A 13,233-nucleotide genomic window follows, 5' to 3' on the forward strand; every position below is an offset into this window, starting at 1 on the left:
GATAATTATCTGCATTTTGATACTTTTAAACATGCTTGTGAAATGGTAGGTGACAAAGTAATAATGTTTAATAGTAGGAGATTTTTTGTTCAATGGGCATGCAAGGTCCAGGCTGTTGTTTGGGGTTTGCAAGAATTTATCTGATGTAGGAGAATTTAGAAGCATGTGAATTAGCATGCCACTAAATCACCCCACCTTGCTATGCTACATAATGGAGACCCCCACCAAGCATCAAAGATCTGCTCTACAAATGATTATGCAGAGATCGTCACGCTTTGTCATGTACATACAGCCTGCTACAGTGTTCAAGGATTGGTGGATTCGGACATTAAACCTATACTAGTATTAGAAGAGAAGAACCCCTGACCAAGAGGAAAGCCTTGGGGGAGAGCTTCCCAGAACATTAAACAGCTACGTTGTTCTGGCTAACAGGAGAAATTATTCCCCAGGTATCTTAAGAACTCCCCCTCCATCTACTAAAGAATGCTGTGCAGAAGAGTCCCCACAGTAAGATCGCTCACTGCAGGGGAGGAAAATAAAATCAGAGGGAGAGTCACATATGAGGAGAGGTGGGGGAAACTGCAGGTGCTTGGCACTCCTTCAGCAATAGGAAGCCTGGCTAAAAGAAGATAACTGGCAGGTGGTGAATAAAGTTTTGGAATGCAGAAACATAAATAGATCCCAAATGTGTATGCAGAGCATACTGTAAAGTGAGAAGATGGATCTACACTCCCTTCTCTACTGGGCTGGTAAGAGGAGAGAGGTTCACAGGAGGCATGTGTGGGGACTACGTGGCAAAAACAATTTCAGGATCTCGTAAAGCTTTCTTATACTGAGTACTGTCAACGGGTATCAGCCCTCCAAAATTTCAGACAAACATCTTCCTTAGCCTTGCTACCTAAGAACTATTAAGTGATTGTGCCTGAGACCAAACCTAGAACCTTATGCGTGCAGGGAATTTGCTCTACCCACTACCCTACAGCCTTTCCTTTGAAGCAGAGAGGACTGTAAGACAGACAGGTTGGCAACAACCATTACAAATATAACACACTATAAATCCTGATATATGTCAAGTAAGTCACAGAATTAAACCAGTGTGATGTAGTGGTTACAGCATCAGAGTAGGATCTGGGAGACCCAGGCTCAAAAACCCACTCTGCCACAGACGTTTGCATATTTCAAGATGTAAAGACTAATGGTCACAATCTTCATGTACACCATAGATTTAATTGCCTTACAGTCTTTCTTGGGACAGGCATTTGCAAACAAATATTCAACATATGGCTTTAAAAATCTAAAATATACCACACAAGTGGGAACCCTCAAGGACTTGCGAGATACATCTCATTTGCCCCTCCCCTACTATTCCTCTTTCCCTTTCCTAAAAGCCCCCAAAGTCTCTCCCCTTTTCCTTCTTCCCTTAGGGTTGCCAGCTCCAGGATGGGAAATTCATGGAGATTTGGTGGTGGACCCTTGAGAGGTGAGGTTTGGTGAGGGAAGCAATCTCAGAAAGGTATAATTCATAGAGTCCACCCTCCAAAGCAGCCATCTTCTCCAGGGGAACTGATCTATGTCATGTGGAGATCAACTGTAATTCTGGGTGATCTCCATCCACCACATGGAGGTGGGCAACCAATGGAGGAAAAGGCTGCTTTGGAGAGTAAGGCATTATACCCCTCTGAGGTCCCTGCCCTTCTCAAAACCCAACCTCCCCAGCCTCCACTCCCCAAATCTCCTAACCTGGAGTTGGCATCCCTATCTTCTTCCCAACCAACAGCCAGCCTACTTTTATCTGCCCTTTTGTCTTAAGATTTCACTCCCCGCAGCCTCTGGCCCAGTTTTGTGGTGCGGGCCACTGGGCCACAACCACTTACATTCTAGGGAACCCTCAAGAACTTGTGGAATGGCACCTCACTTTCCCCTCTTTCCCCCTCCCCAAACTATTACCTCTTACCGTCCCCCTGGCAACCTCCATATCCTCTCCACTTCCCCTGCCTCATTCTCTCCTTCTCAGCCATTCCCAGCTTACCTTTTATCTACCTCCCATCTTTAGCTATATTTATTATTTATTTACTTCATTTTTACCCCACCTTTCTCCATAGTGGGGACCAAAGCAGTTTACTTTATTCTCCCTCCTCCTTTTCATCTACACAACAACCCTGTGAGGTAGGTTAGGCTGAAAGTATGTGACTGGTCCATAATTACCCAGTGAGCTTCCTTCCACAGCAAGATGGTAATTCAAACCTGGGCCTCCCAGATTCTATTCTGAAGCTCTAACTGCTATACCACACTGGCTTTCATAGGGTGGCTGCTGCTGAACAGCAGCAAGCAACAGGGCCTATTTGAGTCATGCAAATTGTGTGGTATCAAATCACCTAGAGTTGCTCCCATGTAGGGCTGCCAACCTCCAGGTGGTGGCTGGAGATCTCCCACTATTACAACTGATCTCCAGGCAACTGAGATCAGTTTCCTTGGAAAAAATGGCCGCTTTGGCAATTGTACTCTATGGCATTGAAGTCCCTCCCCTTTCCAAACCCTGCCCTCCTCAGACTCTGCCCACAAAATCTCCAGGTATTGTAAGGGTCTGTAAGCTTTTGCTTTGTGTGCTCCCCCCCCCCCCGGACTCATAAAAGCAGTCCAGGCCTTTTGCCTTTCTTTGGTTCAGGCGCTGCGTCCAGCAGGTCCCAGGTTGGAATGTCTCTTCCCACCATCCTCCTCCCTTGCTCTCTCCGACTCCCTCCCACCAGCTATGGCCTTGGTGTGTAGATAGTAATAACGAGCTTCCTGAGGTCTTTGATGTTCCTGTACCATGCACAATTATCTCGTAGATGCCCATAACATGCTTTTGACATCTGCTTCCCTGTAGGGGTTATAATTCTGTCTTTGTGAAATTGCTAGCACTTGCAACTTTGCCATTGTAAGGCCTATACTAACCTGAAGCTTCCAATAAAGTTCCTTGTTTCTGCATGACCGTCTGAGCAAGTGATTTTATGGAGTTTGCACAGGGAGGTTGGGAACCCTCACAGGTATTTCCCAACCTGGAGCTGACAACCCTACTCCCAGGCCTCGTGTTGCCAACCTCTACCCAACTTGGAGCTGGCAACCCTACTTCCAGGCCTCGTGTTGCCAACCTCCAGGTGGGACCTGGAGATCTCCCAGAATTACTGAACTGTAGACGTCAGAGATCTGTCCCCCTGGAGAACATTTCTGGTCTGGGGGCTGGACTCTATGACATCATATCCAGCTGAGACCTCTCCCCTCCACAAACTCTGCCCTCCTCAGACTCTACCACAAAATCTCCAGATGTTTACCAACCGGGAGCTGGCAGCCCTGGGTCTGGCTGCAGTGAGTCCTTCCTCAAAGGCCAAAACAGCCTCCTCCTGCCTTTTACTCACAGAAACTCCAAACCTGAAATGTTGTAGATGCCTGGCAATGGCCACTGAGGGAATCCGTTGCTTAAAGCTACAGACACTGTTTTTATCATATTTAGGTTTTTTAAACCCCCAATGTATTTTTTATTTTAGATTTCACATTTTTCTGCAAACCTGGAGCCCTTTTCAGGTTTGTAAAAAGATCTGCCTTGCCCGTTCACAGCTCCAGTCACCGGATTTAAGTATCCAAAGATTTAGCCAACTTTGCAATTAGAATATAAGATTGTCGAAGGCTTTCACGATCAGAGTTCATTGGTTCTTGTGGATTATCCGGGCTGTGTAACCGTGGTCTTGGTATTTTCTTTCCTGACGTTTCGCCAGCAGCTGTGGCCGGCATCTTCAGAGGAGTGTTACTCCTCTGAAGATGCCTGCCACAGCTGCTGGCGAAACGTCAGGAAAGAAAATACCAAGACCACGGTTACACAGCCCGGATAACCCACAAGAACCAAAGTATATAAGATTGTTACAGTCAGTAAATGGATAATGCAAAGTCTAACCTAAACTCATTTTCTTCCAGAGACAGAATGAGTTAACTTCAAACTTATCCACAGGCAACAAGCATATCAAAAAGCAGTGAACGGACAAGGCACAGCTGCCTCTGCTCCTCAGTAGAACTAATAAAATGTCACACTTGCCTACAGACTTTAATGACAGGACCTTTAATGACCTCTTAACTTACAATCTAAAAGGCAAAAAGAAATGGAGAGTACTACAATGTAGACTTTGCATGGTATACTGAGACAGCAATAATTAAAACAAGAGCAAGTAACAACCAAACTGCAGAGTGTGTAAGGACAAAATGGAAATCAGAAGGGCAGTCAGATTCGAGGCAATGGAGAATAACATTCGGACATCAAAGAAACTGAACAGCCCATTAGCCGTGTGTATGTGGAAGTAATTTAAAGTCTTATCAAAAACTGCTTCCTTCCAAAGAGCTTCCCCCTCCCCACTTCCACCATAACATTCTCTACCATAGTACAGTGAACCCAGGAAATGCTGGGTTACCCACACATTTTTACCTTCACTATTCAAGATCTGACCTCTACCTGTTCACTTGTAAATTTTGAGACTATGTCTGTGATTACTTATACATATCATGTTTGATATTTTACATACTCTAATGGCTGAGAAGAAACGACAGAAGGGCTGTCCTCAACAGAGATACTATTTTGGTGTTCGGCATTCACTTCACATATATATTTCATATATCATGAGAGAGAGCATCACATAACAGTAGCCCTTTTTCACACAGCGGAGCTTTCACACAACAGGTGGAGCAGTGGGATTATGGTTGGAAACCCCTAGTGTGCATCTTCATTGTAAGGTGTGAAGAGGTCTTACGCATAGGTATGAGCAATGGAGGATTCCCACTCAAAAGGAGAGATCCTCGTATGAATACATGGGTACCTTACCTCGAATGTGTGTCAGGGAGGAACTCACTGCCATGATCCCACACATGCAGTTTCATTATCTCCCCCAAAAGTTGTAAGAAAAGCCCCAATCGTATCAACACTAAATGAAACATTATTTGCCATACTAATTTGTATCGCCGTGGCTTTCCTTTTGCCCTAGTCCCCTTTCTTCACCTCTAGCTTTATGCTGTTATTGTACAGGCAGTATGTGGTCTGCACAATACACACAGCATGCCAAGCCCAAGTCAGGTACCCCGGCTACACAGCCTTCACACTTACAGAGCATGGCCTGCAGAGTCATCAGGGCCACTTTTCCATATAAAGGAATAACTACGGTTCCAAGTGACATTTCATGTGATGCTGTTAGCATATCACACATGCACCCCCATGGAAAGTGCTAGAGCATGGCACATATACAGCATGCTGATAGCACCACATGAAGTATTGTTTTAACATTACTGCTACTGTACTTCTACCAGTCCATTTCCAGTAATCGAGCAACAACAAACCTAGCCGTCACCTGAAGGGAAAACACACAAAAAGCCCCAATCCTCACCCTTTGTATGGATCACCTTAGTTCTTTAACACTTAACATAAATTATGTATGTTCCAGTGACAGATTCTCCCCCTCCTTGAAAAGAAGAGGACATACACCTGGACTGTAAAAATGGCAGCTGCTACAATTCACAAACACTTTCTCCAACATGCTGCTCAGTTAGAGAGAACTGCAAAAAGATGAATTTACACACTGCTACAAAAAGGATGATGATACAACTCATAAGAAATTATTAAAAACATCTTAATAATGAGCTGTAAAGGGAAGAATATATTTTCAAAATAAATGGAGTGGAAAGAGGTTCTCCCATGAACAATGCTGTTAAGCCAAGGGTCTGTAGGCATAATTAAGTTAATAGCAGCCATCTGATGATACATTTGCATATTCAAATGGCTAAATATGCAAAAATTTAAATTCCTAATTATACAGTATGTTTACTTTGGATACTTATTCATTCAGTTTAGAAATGTCCATACATTTGAATAATTGGTCTATGGTTGCTTTAAAGATCAGTATTGTTCTAGAGGTTCGCAATGAAAAAGTCATTATAGCCAAAACATTATACTGATTAAATTTCCTTTCTTTTTTGTGATCCTGCTTTTAACATCTGCTTCATTTTCTAAAATGTGAATTTAGTTATCAACTATGACAAAGCCTCATCAGTAATTAGAAATTCTTAATGCAGGTTAAATAGAAAGAAAATGCATGTCATTCTGATCCTTTGTAGGAACAAAAAATAATTACTGGCTTTTGATGGTTTGAAATCATCAGTATGCAAAAGAGATCTACTTGCTACCATTAAAAGATTCAAACTGCAAGAGTCAGTGAAATGTAATAATTAAAGTGCTGGGCCAGGAATGGTGAGTTCTAGGTTCAAATCCCCATAGTGTCTACTGGGTGACCTTTGACTTGTCACTCTCTCAACTTACCTTAGAGGGTGACTATGAGGGTGAAATGGAGGAGAGGGAAACTGCCCTATGCTCCTTGGAGAAAGGAAGGAACAAAAGTGTATTAAACAGAAAGACTATATTGTGCTGATTCTTCCATAAATGTAAAGACACTAACAGCTAAATGAATTAACAATCATTTCAGAGGTGACTAATCAGGATAACTTTCTCCTTTATTTCCTCTTGAATCAGAAGCACAGTTGGTGGCATTTTTTGAGACTGCTGTTGCTAAGCCACATTGTTCTATGTGATACTAATCAAGGAAGAGAACAATCAATTTCCTTTTCCTTTTAAAATACATAAGTGAACTGACTGAATAGCTAAGGAACCTTTCATATGGCTTCATATGATGTCAGCTTTGACAAGCCACGCTTTCTTTGGCCAGCAGTCGTAGTTCTAAGTGGGCTGCAGTAGGCTGTTGTGATTCGGCACAGACAAACCAAAAAGTACAGTAACTGGTCCATATCCAGAAGACAAAGTACTTACAGAGTGGAGCATCTAGCAAATGGAAAGCAACAAGATACTCTAAAACCATAGCTCATCAGCACATTTGGAAGCTCTAATTCTGGTTGCATGCAGTATACATTCATAACATGTGTCCAGAAAACAGGCATGTAAGATAACTACAAAATATGCAATCACTGCTCCGTTTTCACCCCTCCCCCACCTTCATTTTTTAGGCATTATCAAAATGATGTGGTCCATGTAATTATTCAGTAGAATCAACAGCCTGATGTACTTTTACTTAACAGCCACATCTAAAGCTGAAGTCTAAATCACATAGTAATTCTGGATGTCACCTGTAGCTCAGATGCTGTGGGGTGGGGGAAGAGTGCATGGATCTCACCGTGGGCAGTTTAGACTGAAAAGGTAAACTACAATGAAGCTACTTGTTAAAAAAAGTATTATTTTGTCCTTAGGTACAAACATCTCAGATTTCTGACAATCAGGTTTATAAATTGTGGCTATAACGAGAAGCAATCGAGCCTATGATTTGGAGGTACAATTTTCTTAACAAGCCACTCATGTGTACGCAAGATAGAAATTAATCTTATTTTAGCACTGAGTTTAATCCCACATTGAAGTAAGGGACAGATTGTGGAAGTCAGTTGAATGGTATCCCACATCCTCCACCCACATGTTTTCCCTTGTGTACTTCCATCCAAGATGAAACCAAATTCAGACATGAAGGAACAGGAAATATGCAAATATGTATCAGAAGCTCAAAAGATACTAAATAAATTGTCAATGATCTTTTAATCATCGAATTACAAATATGCTTATATTAAGCATAGAGGTTAGAGTACTATACTTAATTGGTGCAAGGAATCATTCTGCTTTTTCTTGCTATTGGTTAGCCTCAGATAACACTTTTGTAGCTTATTTCAGTCTCACACTTATACATACTTATTCTAATCTGACACCAAATCAGGTTAAAAGCTAGTAATAAAGGTTTCTTAACTCTTTTAGTACATGATAATTCATTATACAAATAAAATGTCCCTGCTCCTTAGTGGATTTCCAACCTTATGTTCCTTACTACACCAAATAGTTTGAGGTTTAGCAGCACTGAGCAGCTATCAGCATCATTAAGGTCCTTCTGCAACAAAAATAAATTTGAAATTTGGTACATGAGTAATTCAACGAAGTCTAATGGAACCAGGAATATTTTTTATTTAATTTTAATTCCTCTCATCACTGAAGAGAATGCATTATGGGAAGTTGTGCCTACCTAGGGTTGTTAGCTCTGGGATGGAAAATTACAGTAGTTGGAAGTGGAGCCTGGAGGGCAGAGTTTGGAAAGGGGAGGAACCTCAGTGGAGGATAGTGCCATAGAGTCCACCCTCCAAAGCTGCCACTTTCTCTAGGGGAACTGATATTTGGAAATCAGTCTGGAAATCGGTTGTGATTCTAGGAGGTCTCCAGGCCCCATCTGCATGTTGGGAACCCAATGCCTACCTGAATTCTTAAACTAAATAGAAAGTGAGACAGAATATATTGATGGATCTGATTTGAACATATGCATAAGTCCATCACAGAACAAGCCAAGCCACTTATGAGTCATAATAGTAAGCTGTGGTAATTTTCTCTTTTCTTAACTGAAACAGACTCAGATTGGGGGAAGAGGACTTACAGGGCATTCCTAAGGAGAGTTACTCCAGTCTCATTGAAATGAATGGGCTTAGACTGGAGTAACTTTCCTTAGGAATGCACTGTTATAGTAGAAGCCGAGATCATAATTATGAAAATGAGACAAAACAAAAGTCAGAAAAACATGTTGAAAAGATCATGACAGGAAGGGCCGTAGCTCAGTGGTACAGCATCTGCTTGGCATGCAGAAGGTCTCAGGTTCAATCCCCGGCATCTCCAGTTAAAGGGACTAGGCAGGTAGGTGATGTGAAAGACCCCTGCCTGAGACCCTGAGGCCGCTGCTGGTCTGAGTAGACAGTACTGACTTTGATGGACCAAAGGTCTGATTCAGTATAAGGCAGCTTCATGTGTTCAATAAAAGATAAATGTAAGCAAGAACGTTCCCACTTTCTTTGGTTTTCAAAATCTTTATCACCTGTTCAGTTACTTGGGCATACCATGCCTGAACTTTACATGGCTGTGTAGGTCAAGGTTGGGCCAGAGGTTTCTTTCCCACATCTAAACTGCAATCTAAATCAACCAGATATGCATTATAGCAAAAAGAGACGCTAGCTCAGCTATTTACACTTAATTATGTGCCCCAAAAGTGCCTTCATCTCTGTGGAAGAAGCTAACATGGATTTCTGTCACATGAAGTAGATTGAAAGTTTTCGGAGTGAATCTGGTACATAACAAATAATGGGGGTTTTATTTCTAACTTCAATGGGAGGTCAACTGCATTTCAAAAAGTCTGCTTAGATAACTGAATACGTAGCATTTCTGTAATGCTTTCAAATGTTCAAAGGACTTCATGCACATTATCTTGTTGAAATCCTTAATCCTGTAAATAAGCTAAAAGAAAATGACTTGCCTAAGGCTATCTAGTAATTTCCACAACAGTGGGGAGATCTATACCAGCAGCTTACTCACTTGCAGTACAATCCTAAACACAGTTAAACCCTTCTAAGTCCACTGACTTCAATTGATTTAGAAAGGTATAAGTCTATTTAAGATTGCACTGTTGCCTACTAGGGCCTACACCACTTTTTTTCAAGGATACACAGGGGAATTAAATAAATGAGTTTCAGACTTGAATAATGTTAAGTTCTGTCACACCAAGTATAGCTGCCTGTAGCTTCCTTCACTTAGGCTCTACCTCACCCCACCCCACCCCACCCCACCCCTCCTGGTCTCCTTTCTCCAGTGCTTCCACTTTCACTCCCACCTCTGGCCCTCATCCACTGCTTCACCTCCTAGCTGTCTCCTCCCACCTGGCTGTTATAGCTTGGTGCTGCTCTGGCACGCAGTTCTATTCTTCCCAGGATGGTTTTCTTGTGTCCTGTCAAGGCCCTCCAGTGCCTCCATAGCTGGACTCTCCATGATGAGCCTGAAGTTATGGCCTTTAAGGTGAACACATGCAGCTGCCTTATACTGAATCAGACCTTTGGTCCATCAAAGTCAGTATTGTCTACTCTGACCAGCAGCGGCTCTCCAGGGTCTTAGAAAGAGGTCTTTCACCTATTTGCCTAGTCCCTTTAACTGGAGATGCTGGAGATTGAACCTGAGACCTTCTGGGACCTTAGCACTAGCAGTTCTCCTGGCCTGGGCCACATCCTGCTTCCTGTGTGCTGCCAATGGAATCAGAACCTTCCAGCCATGCCAACTGACCAGCAGGTTGCCAGGCTAGGGTTGCCAGCTCTGGGTTGAGAAATACCTGGATAATTTGGGGGTGGAGCCTGAGGAGGGTGGGGTTTGGGGGAGGGACTTCAATGCCATAGAGTCCAATTGCCAAAGTGGCCATTTTCTCCAGGGGAACTGATCTGTCGCCTGGAGATCAGTTGTAATAGTGGGAGATCTCCAGACACCACCTGAAGGTTGGCAACCCTATGGCAGTCTGAGTGGTGCCTGAAGGTTCCCCCTGGCCTCTCTGACATCCTGTGGACCCCTGGCCCCAGGTAAGGCAGCCACACGGTATATAAGAATCACCATCTCTCTCTCTTTCTCTCACATATACACAGATAAATAAATGTTTTGCCCTCACTGGCTTAGGTGCTCTTCACCAGATAGAACGCAGATGCTTTCTACATACCCATATGCACTACTTTATTACTAGTAAAGCCTGAAAACTGGACATTATTAATATCCAGTGGTTGAAAAATACAATATGAGATCTTCTCCATAGAACTCTAGTAAAGACAAGACAGTACACATATTGGATGGAAAATCAAGTTCACACTATATTTTCATGAACAAGCCTCGTATCAGGGAAAGAGGGATGTAACAGCATCCAGGAACACAAACACGTTTTGACAAGATACACATGCAACAAAATGCCCTTCATGCACTTTCACCATTGGACTGGAACATGGAATCTTTCTCACGGCAGCTAGAAGTATTTCTTATTAAGATATATACAACTCTGAACCTCTCTTTAAAAAGTAAAGAAAAAAGCATCACCTTACCAGTTATGCCATTTGATTCCTTCTGTAGATCACAGTACCACAGTCGGTTCACTGGATCACATCCTTGTCGTATGGACAGCAAAACATATTGCCCATCATCTGATACCTAAAATTTATCAACATTAATGAAACTGAGTTACTAAAGGGTCAATAACATTGCATATATTTTCTGGTTTTCTTGCAAGAGAGGCTATGAATTAAATTGCGCATTCTGTTTGTTGAATAAACACTGTTCCTGTAAAATGGCAAAACAAATGAACAGACGACTTTAGATTTTCAATTATACTATTTCCTCAAGTATGAAGAAATAGAGGAGATAATTTCAAAATACAGAGTTGTGACTTAGTTGTGTATTCTGATATAGCATAATTGTCTGAAATTGTCTGAAAAGTGAGCATGAAAAAGCTCGCTTCAATTCCTTTCATCACTGAAGCCAATATTTTATGGACAGTCACGCCTACCTGAATTTGTTTCACTAAATACAAAGTGACAGTAGACAGAGTTAAAATTATGCCAACAGATCTTTATTGAACATAACCTTTCTACACAAAGCATCACAAATCAATTACATCACACTACCATTCAGATATACATTTGGCACCATTCTAGAAGATCAGCATAGTGCAATTTTTAAAATGGTATCCAAACTCTCCTCCTGCTTTATCATGCCTAATTGTATCTGAGTTACAGAATTATTGCTTGTTATGTATTTGCATACTTTTCTTGCGGTAGGCTTTTTATCTACCTTAGATTACAATTTTATATTTTAAAATCCACCATTACTTAAACCCAAAAAAAGAAGAATGTATCGAAGAGTCTTATTCTGAACTATAATAGCTTGTTCCAAAGTGTAAAGGGCTCATATTACTGTAAGAGGCATATAATGATAGTTGGTCCAGAACAAAAAAGAGTAACGTTTATCTGCACTGGTCTTGAATTTGATCACACAGCTTTGTGTAAGCCACAATAGACCTGACAATGCAACTGAGAAAGAAAAACATGTACTCAGCGAAAGAATGGCTGCAGGTAAGTTTTCAACAGGCACGCAGTTTTAATATCTTCTAGCTGGTCACACTAGTAATGCTGCTCTAAGGTTCCATTGTGGAACCCCCCTGCCCCAGGATATGGTGATGGCTGCCAACTTGGAAGGCTCTAAGAGGGGAGTGGACATGTTCATGGAGGATAGGGCTACTAGTAAAAATGAATACTAGTCATGATGCATACCTATTCTCTACAGTATCAGAGGAGTATGCTTATATTAGGTTATTGTTTGTGGGCTTCCTAGAGGCACCTGGTTGGCCACTGTGTGAACAGACTGCTGGACTTGATGGGCCTTGGTCTGATCCAGCATGGCTTTTCTTATGTTCATTATCGCTTGAATGGCAATAATCTCTATTTGGCCATGGAATGGGAGGTTGCAATATATAATTGCTTCTTGAACTATATACGCCTAGCTAAATAGTGTTTGGGGCAAACTAGCAAACCTCCCACTCTTTGATAGGGCTTGCAAGCTAGTACCTTGAAATTTAATTTTAAAAAATTATAAATCCATGGCTAGAGCCATTGGCACATCTTGCTGATCAGGGATCCAGTATATATGGTTGGTATCTGCCCCAAGCAGAAAACCATTTACATTCTGGCATGGAGAAAAATGGTTTAAAGTAGACAATGAGGCCTTAGCACTTTAGTGGTGAATGTGCCAACATTCACTTTTATGAGTTCATGTATGTGTGTGTGTGTGTGAAGTGCCGTCAAGTCGCAGCAGACTTATGGCGACCCCTTTTGGGGGTTTTCATGGCAAGAGACTAACAGAGGTGGTTTGCCAGTGCCTTCCTCTGCACAGCAACCCTGGTATTCCTTGGTGGTCTCCCATCCAAATGCTAACCAAGGCTGACCCTGCTTAGCTTCTGAGATCTGACGAGATAAGGCTAGCCTGGCCCATCCAGGTCAGGGCGTTTAAAGTTCATACCGACAATTAATTCTGGTCTAGGCTATCAAAGTGAAAAATAAATCTTTGTAACTTTTTTCTTTTCTGGAATGATTGTCAGGTGCCCCTGACAGCAGTAATTTTCAGCTGATATATAACAAGCTTTTCTTTCAGCATTCCCTCCTGGACTAGTGAATAGTTGGTCACAGTTTACCTAATGAGACTCCCGGAGCACATTTTTAATTTAATTCCCAAACACACATTGCTGGTAGGGTGCCAATTAAGTCTGGCTTCATCGCTACAGCTGTTCTTACATCAACGTATTTGGAAACTCAAAAGAATTAAAAAGTAACAAGGTAAAAAACCCC

The 13,233-nt window shown here is 42.0% G+C and overlaps 1 protein-coding gene across 1 annotated transcript in view; it reads right to left on the reverse strand.

The window, feature by feature from the left end:
- PREP (prolyl endopeptidase) overlaps positions 1 to 13,233 on the reverse strand; it is an 83,774-nt gene that overhangs the window by 51,643 nt on the left and 18,898 nt on the right. The window contains exon 7 of the mRNA XM_056856421.1: positions 10,939 to 11,044. Within this exon, the coding sequence (XP_056712399.1) occupies positions 10,939 to 11,044 (106 nt within the window). The remainder of the gene's footprint in view (positions 1 to 10,938; positions 11,045 to 13,233) is intronic.

This window comes from Euleptes europaea, chromosome 10 (genome assembly GCF_029931775.1).
Source record: "Euleptes europaea isolate rEulEur1 chromosome 10, rEulEur1.hap1, whole genome shotgun sequence".
NCBI lineage: Eukaryota > Metazoa > Chordata > Lepidosauria > Squamata > Sphaerodactylidae > Euleptes > Euleptes europaea.